The sequence below is a fragment of the Carassius gibelio genome, chromosome B11 (genome assembly GCF_023724105.1).
Source record: "Carassius gibelio isolate Cgi1373 ecotype wild population from Czech Republic chromosome B11, carGib1.2-hapl.c, whole genome shotgun sequence".
NCBI classification, from domain to species: Eukaryota; Metazoa; Chordata; class Actinopteri; order Cypriniformes; family Cyprinidae; genus Carassius; species Carassius gibelio.
This window is the reverse complement of record NC_068406.1, coordinates 2,335,255-2,358,982: the sequence shown is the minus strand read 5'-3', so window position 1 is coordinate 2,358,982 and position 23,728 is coordinate 2,335,255. Positions and strand designations below refer to the sequence as shown.

The following is a 23,728-nucleotide window of genomic DNA, read 5'->3' as shown; positions in this document are numbered from 1 at the left end:
TTGAACAATATAAAAATTATATTAATTTTCCACTGTAATTTTATACCAAACAGCGTTTTTGCTACAGTATTTATTTAAATTTTTTTGCTTTGTTTTGTACTAGGCCTAAGTTACTAATACGTTTATTTAATTTATTTTAAAGAACGAATTTTAGTTTATTTTATTCAAACAGTTTCTTTTTTTTTTTTTTTTTTTTGACAAGTAACTGTTACAGTTTGTATTTTTTATAATAAATTATTAAAATGCACAGGCAGTGTGATTGCTGTTTTTATGTTAATTAGCCTATAACGTTCCAGCCACTGATTTATTTGTCCATAAGCGCTGTATACTTTAAACGCTTTACCATTCTGTTTTAAGCGCTTCATTTTCATTTTGAACGCGCTAATATCATGCTTAGCATATTCTGTCATATGGAAGTGTTAAACTTCAACTTGGACTATACCTTTCCTTGTATATACGCAAGTTTTTTATAATAATATCATAAATTAAAGATTATTCGACTAATTGCTAAATTGGAGGTGTGTTAGTCGACTAGGAATATCTTTAGTCGGGGGCAGCCCTAGAGGGTTACCACCCTGTCCCGACCAATCAGCTTGGGGAACCAAAACTGCAGAAAATTATGATGTTGCTTGTGTGTGCTCTAGCTGCTTTCCAGGTTTAATCTTTCATGACAGGCACCACGCTACAGTGCGTCCTGAATTGTGACACATGCCACACCAAATCGAGAAGTGGAGCATTTTGACGAAATTTCATTGTCTTTATTAAAAACTGAGGATCAGATATCTTCAACAGTGGTCGTTGATGGTAAAGATTAGGGGTGGGACTATCTGGAAATGACACTTCAGGTTCCATCAACCCAAAGTCATTTTTTTTTTTTTTTTTTTTGCCAAATACCTCGGATAAGACATGAGGTAAAAAAAAAAACCTTAATATATATTGTAAGTTTTATTCTACAACATAAAGTAAATAATACTTTTTATTAAATTGGAAATTGGATGCAACATTTACTTTTTTACCTGGTGTTACAACTGAAATGTGTCTTGGCAGTGTGTGAAGTAAGCTGTAAACAGCAGTGTTGGGGAGTATCTAGCTACAAGTAGAGATGCTACTAATATAACTACATTTTCAGTAGCGTGATAGTAGCTCAGTTTCTTTTAAAACAGTGTAGTTTTTCCAGTAGCTACAGTAACTAATTTTTCCAGGAGGTAGCAGTTTATCATGACCATAAAACTACATTCCGTTTTGCATTCTGAGTCACGAGCCTTTAATGCATTGAAAAACCACTGCGTCTTCTTCTGACTAGTTCCCAAACAAAAATTGTTCATTATTGCCATCTGTTTTGATCACGCATCTTGCGGCTTTAAAGTCTGTCCACCGGCAAGAGATCGTATGATGATTTGCCATAGGATGCACAGGAGTGGATATTTCACATGAATCAGCTGTAATTTATGCAAAACAAACATAAAAATGTGGGCTACGTCAAAGGTTTAAAGAAGATACAGAATAGCCTTTTTAAACTGATTCATTATTACTGTTTTATTGCACTGTATATTAAATGTCTATTTTTCAATGATGAACCATCATAATATAATTTCCCCCCACTGTTTTTTAATGAACACTAATCGAACAGAAAATAAAATCATGAAATAATAGTGTGCTTATTATTTGGCAAAGGATGTTGTGGCAGGATTTCATGCAAAAGGCAGTGTTCAATCTACCCCTGATCTACCTAAATGCATTTTGTATGCACAATACATTTTACACCAGGCTGCTTTGTAAACACTGTTCGTGACCCAGCTTCACCTCCAGAAGAGAATCTTTGCAAGTTGCCTTTCCTAATAATGTGCTAGTTAGCAAGTTTCACAACGAATGCAGCTAAAGTAAAGATGCGAGCGGTGCTGCGTGACAAAATACTGGAGAACTCATTATGATCAGTGATGCTCTCTACACTGAACACGATTGGGCTTGTTTTGGTTGTGAGTGGGCTACGTTTGAGTCGGAATTGGGCTGGTTTGGTTACATAGACTTGGCAAACATCAATTGGTCTGTGCAGCACAAACAATGTCAAAACCTTGATATTTTAGGCAATATAGAAATACTGGCCAGGATGTGTCCATCAAAAAGGGTATGTATGGTTGTATGATCAACGTAATTTGATCATATAAACTCATCTACTCACTAGTCAATTTTCACTGTCTTGTTGTTATTAACCATGCTCTTGTCATGTGACTGTGGTCTAGTTAGTTTATATAGCCGTTTACCCTTGTGTTAATTTGTGAAGATTTTCATGATAAACAAATTGTGTAAGAATCAGAAACTGTAATTGGCCGCAGAGCTCATTTACTGCAATAACCCTTAAGCCAATGGAAAAATTGTGTTGGGTTTTTGAAGATATTTCAAAGAATACTTCTATTGTCCACATATAGTGTTTTATATACATATGTATACAAGGTAGCACAAATCCTGAAATACCCTGTTTCATTTATAAATATACAAATTATTTCAGCACATCTCTTTCTGTATCCAGCTGACTTCTCTGGCTCACCATACTGCAGAGCCCTGGCACTCCACCTACAGTATAAGGCATGGCTGTATCTTTGACAGGACATACTGTACACATCATGAAAGAGCATCAACAGTATATGCAACATAAATTACATGGTGTTGCAGTGTCACCACAGGCGATTGTCTCCTAGGGAACTGTGCTGATCTTTGTGAATGAAGTTCCCAAAAAGGACAACGTCAATACATCACCCATGCCATTTATGCAGACGTAATAAATTGTAGCTCCAGAGCCCATTACAATAGATGTCAGTGTGCATCCATTCTATTCCAAGCTTCAAAAGAGCAGATACGAAACATCCCACACATAGTCCTCCATAGTATTATTCTGATCTCAATTAATTTGAGATGGTAATGAAATGAATCACAGCTCTGCTTTAGACTAAGAATAAACATTTGGGAGAATATATGCCTTGTGTTATCTACAAAAACCTTTGGCTACATTTTTTTTCGAAATTTCCAGAGGAATCAAATTTTCAGTAGAAAATGACGACTGTCTAGCAGAGTTTGAAAATGCAGCTCAAAATATATGAATGCTTTATCAAGAGACTAACACAGTTTTGTAATAAACACTGGTGTTGACATCCAATGTGTCTTTTCAATCCTACACTATGCGTTTTTAACGCAACACCTGAAGCGATAAGAAGCTCAGATCAACATTTTGGTTTGAGGTCAGTGCATGGGAATTAAAACAATCTCTGGATTTTTACCTTCAACCTTCAATGTCTTCTGCACAACTCATTCCCTGCCTCCAATCCTCGCTGTTTGGGCTCAGAGCGCAATCTATTTTCTTCTCCTCTGTTGTGAGGCTTGATAGACAGCTGCCTAGGGAGCCGTCTTGGCAGCTGCACTCTCTTTCTGTTAGGGAAAATGACGCCCAGGTGACAGATGCTCAGAAAGGCACTGACTCACTACTTTGAAGATAACGAACGTCAAAGGACGCTACCTCCCACAATTCCACAGAGGAAGCGTGTTTTTGTTGCTTTCTCGACTACAGGAGATTTTCTGATACATTGTGTTTCCTTTGCCTTACTGGTGAGGTGTGCAAAACTTTTGCCTACAAGTCAAATGGCAACGTTGAGGTGAAAAGTTTTTCAGATAGAGTTTCTCTTTGTCAGTATAGCGGTTGCCCTCTTAAAGTGATGGTTCCCAAGTTGGAGGTTCTCAAAAATTTTAATTCTCTCATCATTCTCATGTTGTTCCAAACCTGCATTTGGAAACATTTCAGATAACGTGTTGTCCATATACGTTTACCAAAAAAAGTACAAAAACTGTAACTGGGGCAGTAATTTTTCAAAAGGTACAAATACTGTATGTGCAATCCAGGTACTAATATGCACCTTTAATGTATTTATATGGTTATATATGGTAAATATATATGGTAAATAAGATACAAAGGTGCAGTATTGGGGGTAATGCATTACAAGCAATTTGAGTTAAAGGTGCTGTAGGGAACTTTTGTAAAAAAAATATTTTTTACATATTTGTTAAACCTGTAAAAAAGTAAAATATGAGACAGATAAGCTGTGAAAAAAATCAAGCTCCTCTGGCTCCTCCCAGTGTCCTATTGCCATTTGCAGAAACTCCATCGCTCCCGGTAAAAAATAACCAATCAGAGCTGCGGTCCGTAACTTTGTTTGTGTTCAAAATGTAGAAAAATGTATATAATAAGCGAGTACACCATGAATCCATTTTCCAAACCGTGTTTTTAGCTTGTCCTGAATCACTAGGGTACACCTATAATAAGTGTTTATATTCGGACTATTTCAGATTGCTTCGGGGATACCATGGCGGAGTAACCCAGTACCTTTGTGATTCTTCATAGACATAAACAGAGAGAAGTAGTTCCGGCTGCGATGTTCTTCCGCAAGACGCAAGCAGTTCTGTTTATTATCCGCTAGAGCGTCAAAAGTTCCCTACCGCAGCTTTAAGTAATCAGTACCAAAGTACTTTTTTTTTCTCTGAGAGTGTACAATGAATGTCAGTGGGGTCCAAAGCACCCCTGGACTATGTGTTCAACATAACAAACAAAAGGCTTGCAGGTTTGTAACAACATGAAAGATATAAACTGCTCACGGCATGCTTTTTTCGAATTTATGGCTATCGAGGGACATATTAGCCCACTCATTTGTTTACCCCAAAGTAAACATCAAGACAACTCAGCAGAAATGAGCGAGCAACCCCATGACATTCATTTGTGCTTTTATTTCAGAAACACTGTGCCCTCTGGGTATTGACTCAATGTAATCATGAGAATTATTCACTTTCTCCGTGAACGTCTGTAATGATTTGCGTGGGAGTTCTGGACTGTTTGCAGACAGGAAGTAAACAGGAACAGATTTTCTTTGCTGGTCTATAGAGTTTTCTGTAAAGCCTCTCAGTTGTGCTAATGAGCAAGCTTTAAGAAACTGTGTATTATCCTCATTAATATGGGCAGTAGCTAGCTTTATTTTTTCAGCAAATCTTGTTGATGTAAGCCGTTGAGCGAACACCTGCCACAGGATGCATTCACCAACATACACTTTTGTTTAATTGTGACTGATGACTCAATTTAGGCCTTAGCAGCAAGAGACCAATCAAAGCATGGTGAAAGAAATTCTGTCCAAGTCTAGCACAGGATTCTAAATTGATTAGCTGTGAAATCCACCTAAATCAGCACAATATAATCTTTACTATTTTCCTGGAACAGACTTTGATTTTGTCACTTTTATGTGTTGTACGCAAAAGTGTTAAATAGGTTACAATGACCTCTTTAACTTTTAATCACCTTTCTGATCATAGACCCAAATGTTCATAAATGTTCAATCAATTAAGATATATACCGTAGTTAGAATATGGTTGAATTAAAATATTTTACATCAACATGTGATATTTTTTCCAACAGGTTTGAACTTAAATAATTCTTTCTCATCTGTACATTTGTCCAATGTGTAACTTTATACATGTATTATGCTGGATTTTCATTTTTATGTTAATTTGTAAAATTAATTAAATTAATACAGTTTTAATCACAGGATTATATTATTTGATAAAAATTCTCAACCATTCTAACAATTTTATTGTTTTGTATTTACTGATATTTTTTTAGCTATAACATTGACAAATGTGTCCATTTATTTATTTTCCATATGTTAGGTTATGCATTCATTACCCTGTATGCATGCTAAACTCATCTCTGTTACAATTTATATGTAAATTTCATGTAAATTAGGCTCATTATACAGTAAATAAGAAACCTGCCACTATTTTCCTGATGCAATTAATGTTGCACTATTCCTGCATGAAAAGCAAGTGGTAAACTGAGTTGTATATAAAAAAGCATATTCTATCTAATTTTCATAATTATTTTAGTAAATCTGGTGCTAAAACGTGCATGGCTTTTTTTTCTGTTTTCCAGAACAATCAAAGTGGAAGTGTATGACTGGGATCGGGATGGCAGGTAAGCTGATGACTGGCTTTTGATGTGATAACAAAGGAAGAGTTTAAGTGATATTTCATTGTATTTCAATCTGTGTATCTTCTTATGTTTTTAGCCATGATTTCATTGGTGAATTCACCACCAGCTACAGAGAGTTAGCCCGAGGTCAGAGCCAGTTCAACATTTATGAGGTGAGATATCAACCACACACACACACACAAAAAAAAAAAAAAAAAAAAAAAAAAAATATATATATATATATATATATATATATATATATATATATATATATATATATATATATATATATATATATACACATTAGAGGCCAATGGCTTATATATCAAAATTATTGATATAAATATAATAACTGTATGATTCAAAAGGTGTTATGAGATAAAAAAAAAAAAAAACACTCAAAATTATGTACAGTATCAAATATTCTAAGCCATACGGATGCTTTTAATTTTTCAGATGACACATAAATCACCTATGATATATTATTATAGTATAGTATAAATTCTCTATACCCTCAATATTTTCATTTTCAGTTTAAAACTGATTCCTCAGTCTAGGAGATACAGTAACAAATGTTATATGCATGAATCATATGTGTGTGTGTGTTTTAGCTTCTAACTCGAAAATAAGATTATTTTTATGGATATTTCACACTCCTTCTCTAGCCACCTCCATCCATATTCAGTGTTGCAGGTATCTACAAGTCTCCTCTTTGTTTTTCTCTGGTAATTGCTTGGACAGTACAGTCATTAAAGCCCTTGGGAAGCATGCAATTGGGGATTACTATAAGAGCGTTCCTGGTATTCTGAATTATTGCAGTGATATACCATCTCCTCTGCAAATGAGGTTGTCTAATACCGCAAGCATTCCCACCTCTCCTACCTTCTAATGTGTTGATGCCAACATTTCACTAACACATTATAAAATATCTCATGGCAGACGAAGCAGTGATTCAGGTGGCCTGTGAAAATGTTGTTGGGAGCTGTGTATTCAGAGCTGATAAAACATTAATAGTGTCTCTTTGGGAGTTAGCACTTGAGGCTTAAACAAAAGCGTCAAGTTGGTTTATTGTCCTTGGAATGAGTTGTGGTGTTTTATTTAGGGTACAGATATTACTGAACAAAAGAGGTTGTTTTCCTTGGAGCATTTTTAGGAAATTTTGTAATTATAGTGTAATAAAGAAGTTGTTATAGTGTAATAAAGAACATTTATAAGACGTAAATCTAAAGACTCCTTGATGTATACAGTGTAATAAAATGTTTTATTGCAGCACATGACCTTTTTATACATCAAGTCTTTAGATTTACAGCTTATACATTTGTTTTTGTGAACCTGAAGGGGTGATGGGTCATGAGTCTACAGCGAGCATGTTCAAATACTCTTTTCATGTCCAGATCCTTGCAACCATCTAAGCACAAAGAGTCTATTTGAGCTATTGATTACTTTGTGTTAGGAGATGAATGGAAGACGACCAGGGGTTGCCAGTCCTTTCTTCTGTACTTCACCCCTTACAGAGGTCACCTGGGTGGTTCTACTTTCATTTGGGTGTTTTACAGCATCATTATCTGTATTTTTCTCTCTCGCTCTCTCTCGCTCCCCCCCCCACTCTCTCTCTTGCTTTCATTCCTTCTTCTAGAGACATCAATAATATGGATACCCTTAATTCTTCAAAATATCAATCAAAATATATGTGGGATGTAATATATAGTTAAGAATCATTGCTTACACAGTTCAGAAATTAAAGAACCACATAAAGTTACACTTGCAAAACAGAAAACTCACTGTAAGCTGTCTATCAAAGTGTTAAATAACTCCCACTTTGTATTATATATCATATTATAGTATAGATAACGGATATATTTTAAGCAATAGCCCAAAATACTTCTATAGGTCAACATTATTGACTTTACTCTTACGCCAAAAATCATTAGGATATTAAGTAAAGATCATGTTCCATGAAGATAATTTGTAGATTTCCTACCATAAATATATTAACGGTAATGTTTTATTAGTAATATGCATTGCTAGGGACTTTATTAGGACAGCTTTATAGGCACTCTAGACACTCTATAGACACTCTAGGGCTGTGCAAAAAATCGAATGCGATTTTCATGCACATCTCATCAGTAAAGACGCTCCTGTAGTTAGACGTATATCTCCAGCACGTGCGTTCAGATCATGGTTGCCAGGTTTTCACAACAAATCCTGCCCAGGTGCTTCTCAAAACTAGTCCAAAACTAGCCCAATCGCATTTCCAGGAGGTTCGCTGATAAAAAATAGTTTTCCAGGGTAAAAATGTAAGTTTTATGGCATGGTTGCCTTGGTAAAATTCGCATTTTAGGGGCTAAATATCACGTTATTTGTATTGTCGCTTCGACCTGCGGACATGAAAAACAACCACAGACTTGGCAACATTGGTTGGCATTTACTAAACAGAGCCATAATTCACTGACAATCTACACAAAATCGATTTTGAAATCGGTGGCGATTCTTTGTCGATTTTGAAATCGATTTTGTGTTAGCTGTCGGTAGACTACGGATCTGTTTAGTAACTGCCGCTCCACCTGAACTAGTGTTGCCAAGTGTTTTTTGTTTTTCGTGTTTTTCGTGTCTGCGGGTTGAAGCAACCCCAATAACACTAACGTGATATTTAGCCCCTAAAATGCGAATTTTACCAAGACAACCATGCCAAAAAAAAAAAAAAAAAACGTATATTTTAACCCTGGGAAGCATTTTTTTTTTTTTTTATCTGGGAACCTCCTGGAATCACGATTAGTTTTGGACTAGTTTTGAGAGGCAACAGGGCAGGATTTGTTGTGAAAACCTGGCAACCCTGATCTGAACACACGTGCTGGAGATAATACTTCTAATTAAAGGAGCGTCTTTACTGATGAGATGTGCATGAAAATCGCATTCGAATTTTTGCACAGCCCTAACACACTCAGATTCCAGATATCTGATACTCACCCAATTTTTTTTTTTTCTTTTTTAGATTTTAGGTTGGTGCAGTCAGCTCTAAAATATTGTATTTCTTTAAAATGTGGTACGTTTTAGAGCTGAGAAGTGGAGAATTCAATGTGAAATCACATTTAACTCAGAACAAGACACATCTTCTGCAGGTGGTGGCATTTCTGAATGAATATAATTGATTTGCTTGTTTTTTTTTTGAGGCACCATCCTGTGAGAGGAAAGGCTATTTGATATACATTTAATGTATCTATATCCCACTTCCGTCCAATCTCATCTGAACATATTTTGATTTCTGATTTGTTTTCCAATGGCTCTTAGGTGATCAATCCAAAGAAGAAGATGAAGAAGAAGAAATATGTAAATTCCGGCACGGTGAGTGGTGGCTCAGAGATTAATTTATGAAACAAATTTCACTATTGTGAGCATGTATGCGCATGTGTATCAGAGCATACGCTCAAACACGCATGTATGCGCACACAGACAAAGCCTTTAATTAAAACCGTTTCCTGTGTTCTATTATGTGTCGGGAAAGGGAACGACATGCACAGTAGCTTTCAAATGTCTTCCCGCATTAATGAGTATCCCTTTTACACCCATGCTAATTAAAACAAGTGGTAAAAACAAGAGAGAGCTTTGCTTCATAGCTGCATGGAGATGCTGTTTTCCTTTGATGGGTATTATAAAGCATTCTGTTTAAGCCTTTTTGTGTGTGGCTCATTGTAATCAACAAATATTGGAAGCTGACTTTAAAATGGGGAAAATAGCCCAGCCAGGATGTGCATTAAACCAAATGTCATACCACACTGAACATCTATATACGCGCGTGTGTGTGTGTGTAAGAGAAAGGGAGTGTGGGTAGATAAAGATCATGGAAGTGAATATAAAAGTAGGAATTTGTAGCACAACAGATATAATCTGATATGAGCATCAGGCTTTGATTGATGAATGTGCCAAAGTCACCTTATTGCTCTATATTACGAGATCAGTCTGAGAGTGACGCTTCCCAGAGGGTCCGACACTTTGCCTGCATCATTCACTGCCTCATCTGAAACAAGTTGTATTAGAACAATTTCTAATATCACTGAATCGCATCATGAGGCATCATATTTTTCTCTTGCTGTTTTGTTGTAGATTCAGTTGTTGTCTTTTGATCTGTTTTTGATGCAGGTGACACTGCTGTCATTCTCAGTGGAATCAGAGTCAACTTTCCTCGATTACATCAAAGGAGGGTGAGTAGAGAGACAAAAGCTCCTGCACAGTTGCTGTGAATCCCTCCCATTACTGTGCATTAATGTTCTGACAATAGCAGGGTTGCTCGCATGACTTTGCAATTACACACAAACTGATTTCTTGCTGTTACAATGACCAGTGTTTGTTCTAGTTTTATTTATATTCTGTTAAAGCGTTTTGAATTAGCTTTTGTTTTTATATTTTCCATTTGCATTTTTAAAGGTGCCATATGCAAAAATTGAGGTAAAAATATCCATAACATGACCTACACGCATCAAAAGAATGAGAAGAAATAAGGGCGATGATGTCATTAAAAAAATGTCAAGTTATAGTGCTGCAGGCCATGGGAGGCGGTATGCGGGCAACATAACCACCAGCCAACCTGCAATACACGAATAACTCGCAGGGCGTACCTGAACCTGATGTCAATCGTGTGGAAAGTACAGCCCACTACTTTCAGTTCAGGGAAGAGAGCGGAAGGAAAGCTGAAGCCCTTGGCAAGAGACCAACACCCGCTACAGGGAAACAACCGCGCTCGGAATCACAAATCAAATCCGATAAGAATACCAGAGTAAACATCGGTACTGCTTTTAATCGCTGGAGATAACTGATGGACCTGAAAGAAATGAGGTTCGACTCCGAACTTGCAAGTTAGATGCTGTTAGTATTTCTCCAGAAGTTTGTTTTATATGTTTGTGTATTTGTTTTCGGGAAGTTATAACATAGAAATGTATCGAAGGCTGTTCGATAAACGTGCTAAAGTTAGCGATGGCTAACCGTAGCTGCGTTTGATAATTAGCTAGCTATAACTTAACGTTACCCATTTTATTATATAGGGCTGTGCATGTCTTTACTCATGTACATCTCATCAGTAAAGACGCTCCTGTAATTAGGAGTATATCATCAGCACGTGTGTTCAGATCAGGATTGCCAGGTTTTCACAACAAATCCAGCCCAGTTGCTTCTCAAAACTAGCCCAATCTCGCTTCCAGAAGGTTCCCCGATAAAACATTGCTTCCCGGGGTTAAAATATACGTTTTTTTTAGCAGGGTTGCCTTGGTATAATTCGCATTTTAGGGGCTAAATATCACGTTATTTGTATTGGGGTCGCTGTGACCAGCGGACATGAAAAACAACCACCACAGACTTGGCAACACTGGTTGTCATTTACTACACAGAGTCGTAATTCACTGACAATCTACACAAAATCGATGTTAAAATCGCAGGCGATTCTTTGACGATTTTTGAAAGCAATTTTGTGTTAGTTGTTGGTAGACTACGGCTCTGTGTAGTAACTGCCGCTCCACCTGAACCAGTGTTGCCAAGTCTGCGGTTGTTTTTCATGTCCGCGGTTTGAAGCAATCCCAATACCAACAACATGATATTTAGCCCTTAAAATGCTAATTTTACCAGGGAAACCCTTCCCAAAAATTTATATTTTAACCCCGGGAAGCAATTTTTGTCGGGGAACCTCCCGGAAACGCAATTGGGCTAGTTTTGGACTAGTTTTAAGAAGCAACTGGGCAGGATTTGTTGTGAAAACCTGGCAACCCTGATCTGAATGCACATGCTGGAGATATACTTCTAATTACAGGAGCGTCTTTACTGATGAGAGGTGCATGAAAATCGCATTCGATTTTTTGCACAGCCCTATATATCATAACTAACCTGCTCTGTCTAGTCTGTTGGTCTCCGCTTCCTCTTTGCTTCGTGGTTTTTCTGTGCGTGAAAAAATTGATGTGTGGCGTGAAAGCGTGTGAAAAAAGTCAATTGCGTGTGTCTCACGGTGAATGCTTGAGAGTTGGCACATTTGTTCTCAAGCAGAATAAAGGACAGGTAGATTATTGCTGTTTAGCATTTGTATTAATCTATGATGTGTCCCTGTTTGCGTACAGGGACATAAAAATAAATGAAAAGTGATATGTGGACCAAGGTGTCTGAGATTGTTCATTTTAAGTAAAGGATCCTAATATTTCGTCCACAACAATATTTAATGAGGTTATAACTCCTTGTGGTTAGTCTGCATGACATCAACAAGCTTGTTTGCTTTGCGGCCGCTTTAAATACAAAATAAGCATTCGATCTACGTTAGAGCATCTGAGCGCTCACAAATCTTTCTGCAGCATCGTGAGCAGAGCGGCAAGAGCGATTTTTGACGCTCTAGACGCCGGCGGTGTGAACGCACAGTTAGGCTTCGGCTATGGCTGTAGTGTTGTTGTGAAAGTAGGGGCGGAGCATAGAGACAATGCCGTTTCTCGTTTGTTACTCTAGAGTAGACCAATTCACTTTATTGAGGCATACTGCCCCCATCTGGTATGGAATGTGGAGTATGACTTGATTTTTTTGCCAAACATTACAGATGGCACCTTTAATGTTAGTGTAAGTATTAGTAATTTTAAAGTTTAAACTAAACTGATTGACTAATTAATTCATTTCATTTTAGTTTGAGCCATTTTATATCAGTTTGAATTTATTTAATTTAATTGCCAAGACAAAAATATTTAATTTCAGCTTTATTTTAGTTAACAAAAATTAACTTTGTGGCTTTTGTGCAATTTTATGGCTGCTGTGATCATGAGATCACTACTGCCACACCCCTTTTGATGCGTATGCAAAATAATGTGATCATCAAACATTAAACTCCATATAAATCAAAACTGCCTGACATCGACCCAGGAAGTGGTATTGGACTGTGCAAGATTTTTGGGGTGTTGACGGAAGTGATCCTTCTATAGTATGTTTTGATCATGAATCTGATCCAGATGTAGTCTTTGAGAAAAAAATATGTTTTTTCTCAGCTTTTTGCTCAAATTTGCTTTTTTCTTTAAAATTCAAGTGAAAAAAAATAAAAAATAAAAAAACAGCATGACGCTAGAAAAAAGTTTTTTGTTTGTTTGTTTAAAGGCAGAGGCTCTGTTCTTCCTTTTGACATATTGCATGTTCAGGTATTCATACAACAAAATATTCTGGGTTCTATGAAATTTTTGTAAAAATGTAAAAAAAAATGCTGGTTGTGGCTATCAATGCTGACGAAGAAAGAGTTAATGAATTAGTTATTAATACATAATTTTTATTTAATGTATTATGTAAATATGGTGTCTTGATGTATATTTAAAAAAGAGATCATTGACATTATGCGTTAACCCCTCATTTACATTCACAACCATTTAATGCTTGAATCGACCCTCTTACCCCTGTAGTGTGGTGTAGGGATAAACATCATCTTAAAAAGGAACATCTGAAAGGCTTGATGATCTGACAATCAGAGCTGTGATCACTAAACTGGAGTATGCAGTGATTGGCTGTTCTCTTAAACTGTCTGGTATTTTACAAAAAGGAGTCATATTTTTGCATTCATCTGCTTAAAGCTCTCCAATGCTTTTTGAATGTCACACTTATAGCTCTCGACCTTGGAGATTGTGTGATGAATATGTTTGAGATTGCAGTGGGTTTTTCTAAGCACTAGCTATGTTATCATTTCACGCAGCCAGATTTCTCACCCTTTTTCAACTTCTGCCCTTGAAGAAAGTGTTTCAGCAGTAGACCAATTTCAGCATAACTTCCATCACATATAGCACATGCATAATAGCTACAGACAAGCATTTTGAATTTGACTGTATAAATTGTATTTTTAGGTTTAATGCAGCTATGATTTTGTCAAGTAGGATGTGTTTCCTATTTTGTTGGTCCTAAAACAATCGTAGGCTAATCCTCACTTTGCCCCAACCTACTATAAACCATTAACTACCTTTCAATTAAAGTAACTTAAGTAAGGCTCATTTTTGCAAAATAATATTAATATTGCTTCTTGCACATTTTGTTGCAATTTCCAGATGAAATGTCCGGTAATTAGTAGGGCCGCTGCTGGCCAAATGGGTGCCTTAAGCAGGAGTGCACCCCTTCCTCAAATATATATCTAAAAGTTCTCGGTGACCAATGAAATTGAAATTGGGATATTGCTTCGATAGATATCACATTGGCATGCAATTATTGCATCGAGCTGCCGCTGATCACAGCGTGAGTATAATAAGGCAGCAGGTGCAATGCATACCAGGTTTTTGCTGAGGAGCTGAGGGGCGGCTCAGCGGTGGTACCTTCAGGGAACAAGGGCTACCATACGTAACCGAGACATTCCCTTTCAGTCGGTCACTCTTGACATCACTTCAGTGACCAATGAAATTGGGATCCCTACCAAAACGCCATGGGTGCTTCCCCTTCCAGTGCCCTGTGCGAGCCGCCTGGGTTCCTATTAGGTGTAGGCTTGGGAAGTAGTTCCACTCACCATTGGCAAAGCACTCCCTCACTAGGTGAGATTGGATAACACTGGGAAAACGTACCCATTCTACTTGGAACAGGGATGCTGCGGAGGCCCCCGAAGGAGTTTTTGGGAGCAAATACACATATACCATCCGTTTAGGTGTATATGGAGAAATCTGAGGTGATTAAATCCCTCTTGGGGAGGCAGAAGTCTTCTGCGAACACACAGGCTCTAATACTCTTCCATGGACTATACACATATTAGTACCGCTTAGGTCTCAATATGGAACCCAGCCTTCTATGGTTCTCATGGATTCATCATGAAGGACTGGCACTGGAGGTTCCGCCACATCCAGTTGCCTAGGGTGATGGAGGATCTCAACAGGGTCTACAGTACGGACACTCTGGAGCAGTTTTAGTAAGCCGACACTAACCGGGGCCTCTCAGTGCCACTACCCATTTGAGGTGAGAACACAGGAGGATACTGGCTCTACACTAAGGCTATAGAACCCAGTGAACGTGTTAGGGGTTGCCCAGCCCGCAACTCTACAAATATCTGTCAGCGAGGCACCATGAGCCAGCGCCCAGGAGGATACAACACATCTAGTTGACATCTAGTTGACAACACATCTAGTTGAGCTTGCAACCTGAACGGGAAGGGCACATCCTGTGCCTGATAAGCCAGGGTTATGGCAACCACAATCCAGTGGGTGATCCTCTGCTTAGAGATGGCAGTCCCCTTCTGCCAGCCTCTGTAACAGACAAAGAGCTGGTCTGAGGTCCTGAAGCTTTGTGTCCAGTCTACGTAGCATCTCAATGCTCGGACAGGACAGAGTAAAACCAGGACTGTGTCTACCTCCTCCAGGGGCAGCGTTTGCAGGTTCACCACTTTGTCTTTGAGGGTGTAGTTGTAACCTTGGGCATATAGCCGGGCTGGGACGTCAGGATTACCAGGGAGTCAGCCGGCCCAAACTCTAGGAACGAATCATTGACCAAAAATGCATGCAGGTCCTCTACCCTCTTGATGGAGACCAGTGCCCTGCTGTAGTGATTTAAAGGAGGGTACAATGGTGTTTTGTGTATTCAGAGTTGTTCACAGTGTTAAAGAGATGGATTCTCATGCTAAACATTGCCAAAGTTTAAAAAAAATAATAATTTAGAAGAATGACTTTCTGTGCCGAAAACCTTACTTCCGGGTTGTTACAAGTTCCGGCTGTTTTTTTTTTTTCGATCGTGGATCTAATGACGTAGACAAGAACAGAACTCCTTATATGAGCATTTCTCTCGGAAAAGCGAGCCCGTGCACACATTGACCAGAGGAGAGTGAGACCGCGCACATCAACGTTCTTCAAAATTGTCGGCAGCACTGTATAGGATTTGTTCGAGAATGCCTCCAAATAAGTGCATTTTTGAATGTGAGGGAAAGTACCGTGTTTAGCTTCCCCAAGAACCCAGCGTTACATGAACAGTGGATGCAGTTTGTTTTTCCGGGGCAGCAATGGAGTGTATCAAGTGCCTTTGTGTGTTCTGGTCATTTAAGTGACGAATGTTTTATAAACAAGGCCCAAGTCGATGCTGGATTTGCACATCATTTGTTATTAAAACATGGAGTGGTCCCAGTGATAAAAGACCCCATTCATATAAGTACAATTGCATCAGATTTCTATGTATCCATGGGGAAGTTGTGGCCTAGTGGTTAGAGAGTTTGACTCCTAACCCTAAGGTTGTGGGTTCGAATCTTGGGCCGGCAATACCACGACTTGGGTGCCCTTGAGCAAGGCACTGAACCCCCAGCTGCTCCTCGGGTGCTCCATCATTAATGGCTGCCCACTGCTCTGTGTGTGTGTTCACAGTGTGTTTGTGTGTTCACTGCTCTGTGTGTGTGCACTTTGGATGGGTTAAATGCAGAGCACAAATTCTGGGTATGGGTCACAGTATTTGGCTGAATGTCACGTCACTCACTTTTCACTTTTATTTTGTTGGAAATCAGCACATAAGTGAATATATGGTAATAGAAACAACACGAAACATCAGTATTATAGCTCAGCTCACAGCATGCCTCCAGGAGCTTGGGTTTTTCCGGAAAGAATCGAAAAGCAGTATTTTTCTTTTATAAATATGATAAAACTAAAGACTTTTTGGATATATGAAGGATTCAGTACTACTCTATAGGTACTCAAGATTAACATGAGATTAGGTGAAACTGTGTATGTTATGTACCCTTTAAGCACTAGAGTCAGGCCCCTCTAAGGAACCTGATGACAATTCATACTTAGCTAAAGACAATCCATTCATGGGGTCATGGTACACAGCAATAGTGGCAACCTGGACTTTGAGGGTGGAAGGAGGCAGCCTTCGCTCTAGCCCTTGCTGCAGAAAGGAAAGCACGACAACATCAGGGATCTTCAGGGGTCTTTTCGGCGAGAAGAACACTACTCGACAAACAGGTTCCACTTCAAGGTGTAAGTGTGTCTCATAGACAGTACTCTTGCCGAAGTGATGGTGTTCACCACCTCCTGAGGTAGGACACCTAGAACCTCTGCCTCCTGTACAGGGACTGGATGCAGGTGCCAAATGGTGCCCCATCTCAGTCAGTAGATCCTTCCTCAGTGGAATCAGCCAAGGAGGGGCTGTAGCGAGAAGCACTAGTTTGGCGAACCGGGTCCGACTGGGCCAATACGGCACAGGCCCGGAATGTGAAAAGCAAGAAGTGACCTCAGAACCTTCTGACTCCAAAGGAGGAGGTGGCGGGCGAGTTGTGACATGCGATAGGAGTGCAGACCAGCTTGTCGGTTGATGTACGCCACGGTCGCTGTACGCCACGGTTGCTGTGTTGTCCGTTTAGACCAGCAAGTGCTTGCCTCGTAAGTGACCTTTGAGACAGTTCAAGGCAAGGCGCACTGCTAACAACTAGCAATTGATGTGCCAATGCAGCTGCAAGCCCATCCAAACTCCTGAGAATGCATGCCCGTTGTACAGCATGCCTGGAAATCTGGTCTAGGGGCACCCCTGCCCAGAGGAACATTAGATCTGAGCACGGGGTGAGGGTTTGGTGAAAGGCCAGTGTAACTTGGACACGGTGAGTGCCGTGCTTCCATGCCCACCTCGTCCATGAAGCAAGTGCTGGAGCTGTCTCATATGTAACAGGCTGGTGACATGCAGAAGATAGCTGTATTTGCCTTGCAGTAGATTGGCCAACCGCCATTAGAAGGAAAAGAAGGCGTTCAAATGTGCCCATTCAGCCAGTGAGGTCTGTTCTAGCATGTCACACACGTTTGAGTTTCTGTGTATAATGTATTTCATGCATACTTTTGTAACAATCACTCATTCATTTATCGGTTACTTTTATCTGAGACGTCATAGCCATAGCGTGTTGCCGAGGGTTGCATCTTGCTTCAGATTTGACTGATAGACTCTCATTCTGGCATCACAAGCTTTGTGCTTTCTAACCATATCTCCACTTTTTTCATTCCTTTATGCTGCAATTATTCTGCTTGTCATTTGTACACATTGCCCTTTTTTTAATTTCCTTTTTTCACACCTCATGTGTATTTGCCACATGGTCTAGGCATTGATTTTCCTTTTATTCACCTCAGAGAACAGTGACAATTGTACACAGATTTTCATACTAAGATAGACACTGTCATAAGTGTGTAGAAATGTGTAAATGTGGCCATTTCTATTTGTACAAATTATGGATTCACAAGAAATATTTTGTTTCATGTAGCTTGAATTAAGCTAACAATAGATTTCCTGCTGGGGTTTAATATAAGCCACAGCGTTCAAAGACAAATAGTGTAATGACCATGAACTGAAGAAGAGAGTGGGGCAGAAGTTTTGAGTCTAATGCAAATTGACATTTAGGTGAATCCCTGTCAGTTTCGACTGACTGCCCCAGCATGGGCAGCCCTGATAGGGTTAGAGGGTTTACTGCCATTGGGTTGTGTAAACATCAGGAGATAGCCCGCAGGTTCATGCTCACATGGAGACAACACAATGAAATGTGAAGAAAACAACAGTGTGCGTGGACGCGTTTTGTGTGCGCATGTGTATTCATGGAGCTGCAGCATTGTGTTTCAGAGCGCACACAGCATGTGGGATTGCTCAGTGGTCTGACAGACCATAAATTGATTAAGTCCTCGTCTAAATGAAAACAGGAAATTGCCACTTACAAGAGGAACCCTCTGCATTATTGACAAATATTGCTTTCTAAGTGACTGAGTTGGGAACAGCAATAGAGATGATGGCTAGAAGATGGAGAGAATTGGAGCACATCGCATCCGAGCTGCTCCAGTTTGGTATTAGATCAGCCACGAGGAGAGCCAATCAAATCTAAGACCTCGCCAATGCTTGATGAAATGACCAGACAGCACTATGTTTACTGAGAGAAATCAAGTATGGCTCAGATAACATATTCTGCACACCCCAAAAGCAAGACAAAACAAAAGATAAAGGAAAAAAATGCATTATAAAAAATTATATACAGTTCAATACTTATTCACTATTGGTCAAAAATACCGTAAAACCGGACATATTGAGAATTATTATTTTAATAAAGATTTTGTGTTTTTGCATATTTTATATTTGATAATTTTTCCTGTGAATTTTCAGTCTTTTTTCAGGATTCTTTAATGAATAGAGAGGTTAAAATAACAGCATTTATTTGAAACAGAAATCTTTTGTAAAATTATAAGTATCTTAGTGTCATTTTTGATTAATTGAATGTATCATCACTGAATAAAAGTACCAGTTTAAAACCAAAGCTTAAAACAATAGAAAACAATTTGCCACTGGGTTAAGACAAATATATTTAAGATTTATTTTTGTAAACTAGCCTCAAAATCTCATGCAGATGTGCTTCTCATGTACATTTATCTTGTAAAGAATGTTATATTCTTAAGATTCTTTTTTCTTTTTTCTTTTTTGCTAGAAACAAAAACAAAACAAAACAGTAACCTTTTAATCATGAGACAGTTGAAGATCTTTTGGCCCTTGCCAATGAAGAACTGCTATGCTGAGCTCTGCATTCATTGCTGTGAGTGTGTGCACCTGATTAGGCGCTGACCTTTACCTCTATGGAAATACTCATGGCTGAGTGGCAGATAACCTGTTATAATGTGCTCCGAGTCTCCGGCCAGCCTGTGCATCCCACGCTGGACCGGTTTTGACATTTCTATTAAGGCAGATGAGATTGTGCTGGCCAGGGTAAGAGTCTATTGTGCAGAAAAAAAGTCAAAGAAGATGTGATTAACATGTCACATTGCTGCACATAAAATTTCAATATATAGAACAAACAGGGCTGTCAGGGCTAGCGGTGGTGACGATTCTGTGGACCCCTGGCTGTTGAGGGCCCAAGGCTACTAGCCCTAGTCAGGCTACAAAAAGCTGTGTTACATTTGCGTGACTGCATTTGTGCAAGCCATTTATGATGTCACATGGGTCATAATGGATCGTGCAACACAAAATACAGCATTATCTGTGCTATGCTTTCCACTCCATTCCATTAGATACAGGTGGGGTTTCTATCACTATGTAGGGCTTCCCTGCCTCCCAGAGCACTGCAGAAAGCATTGCAGTTGACAAATGAGAGGGAGACACATAGTGGCATACATGTCTCTTGAAATCGATTCCTCTTGTCCTTCTGTTTAACCCATCCCAGGAGACGTATGTTGTACTTTACTAAACCCTAATGCAAGGCATCCTTTTTACAGCCTATTAAGTTTCTGGGCCGTGGAAATCCTGTAGTGCTGAAAGTAGCTCAGGATTTGCTCTAATTTGAAATGGCACATTCATGATCTGACAATAGAAAACCAAAAAGAATATTGCTCAGTTTCATTTTCCTCCTCATAAATGTATAATTAAACAGCAATTTATGAAACAGTAATTCTAATTTAGAATGATTTTTTGATGCCGAGATGCATACGCTGGGACCCGAGAGTAAATGGCTTTTAACAAATTAATAAAGAGAATAATTACTCTGCGCTACACAGGGGCATGAGTCATGTATTAGCATGGGATTCTAAAGGTTAATATAATTTTCTTTGCTTTTATTATCGATTTATCGATTTTTTTCTTCTTCTTGTAACCCTCTGAATCACTAATGGCTACTGTGTTAGACTTTTTGAGGAGGGGAGTTGACATGTTTTTTATTAAGAAAATGTAATTCTTATTATTTCTATCATTTGAATTGCTTTGCTTTATGTGTATCTGTTTTATGTTAATGTTGTGGTTTGTTCATTTAGAATATTGTACTTTTACAAAACAGATTTGGCAATAATAACTTCTGTCTTGTTAGTTGGACGTGCATTTTTTTAAACTATATAGTACGTACTTTTAAAGTCTAAAATATTAGCCACGGCTAATTAGCATTGTTTAAAGTTAACCTCTTTTTATTCACTGCATCTTCTGCTAGAAAGCAAGTCATCCTAGAAGGTGCCTGTGGGATTCATTTAGTAGGTATCACTAAAATGCTGCACAATGTGATTTTGTGGCCGATGGGAAATCAGAAACACTGTGTGAAGGGATGCGCTAAAGGCAGGGATGCAGATGGACCTGCTGAGGCTGCATTACCCTGCTGTTTGAGTGCAGTACAACTAGTAATGTGAGCTCAAAGTAATGCCTCTTCCCGATTATCCCAATTAGACTATGCAGCTGGGGTTGACTACACACATTAGCCATCATGTAGCCATGTTCGTGTACATGCTTGTGTGAGCGTGTTAGCATGTGCCCACACAGACCTGTCTCTATGCAAGCTACCAAATCACTGCAGAGAGGATTTTTGCTTACTCTTTTGTTTTCTCATTTCTGCTTCGTTTCCCAGGACCCAGATCAATTTCACTGTGGCCATTGATTTCACCGCCTCTAACGGTAAGTAATTAAGTGGAGAGAATGGTATGTGACCTCTTAAAAGGTTGGGGAATCCAAACCCAATCTCTGGCCTTTCTCTACTGCTTATGTCGCTCAAATACACTCCTATTAGTCGTAGCTGGGCGGCCCCCTGTGCTATGGGACTGAACGGGGAGCTGTGTAAGGGTTTAAGTCATGCTGAGAGGTGGACCAGTTGGATAAAACAGTCTTAAATGGCCGACAGCTACACCAGCCGACAGTGAATGCTACTCCCCATCGTTTTCGACACCGCACTTGCTGCAAGTGTTCAAATAATTAACTTTTTTCATTTTTTTTTTCTTTACGGCTTCCAAACATCTTTGAATTATTCAGCAAATTAACGAGATTTGTTGAGAACAGGGTAGCGAGTAGATGTAAATAGAAGGCATTGTGGAGTTTGCTGAGAGATTTATTGAAGGTACCGTAGCTGCCTGCGGTGCAAGAGAGTTAATTTAGTAACAATGCAGCCATAGCTCAAGAACTGTTTGGATCCCAGCTGTTCTAACCCCAGAACAACATAAAAAAAATTAAACCTTGGAGTGCGCGTTTGTGTTTCTTAAATATATTTCTTGAATTTCTCTGGCAGACAAAGTAACTCTGTTCAAATACCAAATGAAATGTATTGATAATACCACGTCATCTCCGGATGCAAGCACTGCCACACATCAGCTGTACATCTAAACTGTTATATTCAGTGATACTCTCTACACTGGATGTAGCTCGGCAAACAGGACCAGGGGTGTTGACCAGGGGAGGTGAAGGGGATGAGAAAACTGTACAAGGTTTCAAAAAAACATAGCTTAACCAGACAGATGTATTTGAAATGTTTGCTTTGACACATACAGTGTAAAAGGCCTCAAGCTATTGTAGTGGGTCACGACACAAATGAGACAGTGTTCATGCTTGTGAAGACACAGGATAATGCAACATCTTAACCTTCATAGAACCTCATAAGTGACTGATTTGAATGGCTTTACCTTCAAAACCAGAAATAGCATTCTGTAAATTAAACACAAATCAAAACTGATTACAGAGTTTGACGTTAGCATGTTAGCATGTAAGCTAAAAATTCTAATTAGCTTAAAAATACAAAACACACTTATATTGGATAAAATAATATATTTTTTATTTAAACTGAAATAACTATCTTACTCATGAAAGATGGCACAGGCAGATACGTGCAGTCTGGTAGTAATCACATAATTTACTACATGGCACAAGCTGATTGATCTCATTCTCTCATTTGCAAGCTTGCTTTTTCAACATTTAAATAGTCTGGTTCAGTGTTTTTTGTAAGCTGCAGCATGCATTCAGAGTTCCTCTTAAACCCTCCACCTCCTCCAGCTCCACCTGTCTAAACCTGTTATAGGATGTATGTATGTCCATTCATGCAGCAGCTGCATATCTCACAAACTCACAGAAGTGTATCTGTTGGCAGTTGCAAATTTATACTTGCTCAGCAGCAAGTATCCCACTCATAGAAGATCTAATACTTTACATTAACATTGTTTCTTAAATTGGTGTCTTAATATTTTTGTATAACTTTTTGTTTGCTGTTAAATTTTCAGGAAACCCATCCCAGTCCACTTCTCTCCATTACATGAACCCGTACCAGATGAACGCTTACGCTCTGGCACTGAAGGCTGTGGGGGAAATCATCCAGGACTATGACAGTGACAAGATGTTCCCTGCACTGGGATTTGGAGCCAAGCTGCCCCCCGATGGACGGGTGTCTCATGAGTTCCCCCTAGTGAGTAAGCTGATGTTCATCTTCCTGTTGTCTTGAATTTCCTGAAAATCTCTGAGATTAGTCCAAAAGAGTTTGTTTGTGCCAAAAGTATGAGTTTCCTTCAGTTTTTCTCACTTTCCCAGTCGTAAACTTGAGAGTATGAGATGCTAGGCATTGGTGCTCTGGAAGTGGTTTAATGATTCTGAGTTGAGACTGTATGGGAGACATCTATAATTGGCAACTTCTGCTGTCATATTGATTGATACAATCCATGTCTCTCTTCAGCCTTGTTTTTCTGTTGAACTTTGGTCGGCTTTAACAAAGACTCGCATGTGAACCATTGATTTCTGTCTTTCAGAACGGCAATATAGAAAATCCCTACTGTAATGGTATTGAGGGGATATTAGAGGCATACCATCAGAGTCTAAAGACCGTCCAACTATACGGACCTACTAACTTTGCCCCCGTCGTAAATCACGTGGCCAGGTATGTTTTTAAATTACTACATTTTTAAATGCAAAATCTGTTTTATTTTCAACTTATAATAATACTTCACAATAAACACAGTGCACATTAACTATTTATTTATTTATTGTAACTAAAAGTAAGATTGGTTTGATGGCAGGCTCGAAACATTAGAAAGTATTTTATTTTTTATT

At 38.8% G+C, this 23,728-nt stretch overlaps 1 protein-coding gene across 1 annotated transcript in view; it reads left to right on the top strand.

Annotated features, from left to right (window-relative positions):
• LOC127968093 (copine-5) overlaps positions 1-23,728 on the top strand; it is a 44,464-nt gene that overhangs the window by 5,447 nt on the left and 15,289 nt on the right. Inside the window, exons 3-9 of the mRNA XM_052568988.1 lie at positions 5,960-6,001; positions 6,096-6,171; positions 9,287-9,340; positions 10,136-10,197; positions 21,276-21,322; positions 22,909-23,090; positions 23,428-23,555. Of these exons, the coding sequence (XP_052424948.1) occupies positions 5,960-6,001; positions 6,096-6,171; positions 9,287-9,340; positions 10,136-10,197; positions 21,276-21,322; positions 22,909-23,090; positions 23,428-23,555 (591 nt within the window). The remainder of the gene's footprint in view (positions 1-5,959; positions 6,002-6,095; positions 6,172-9,286; positions 9,341-10,135; positions 10,198-21,275; positions 21,323-22,908; positions 23,091-23,427; positions 23,556-23,728) is intronic.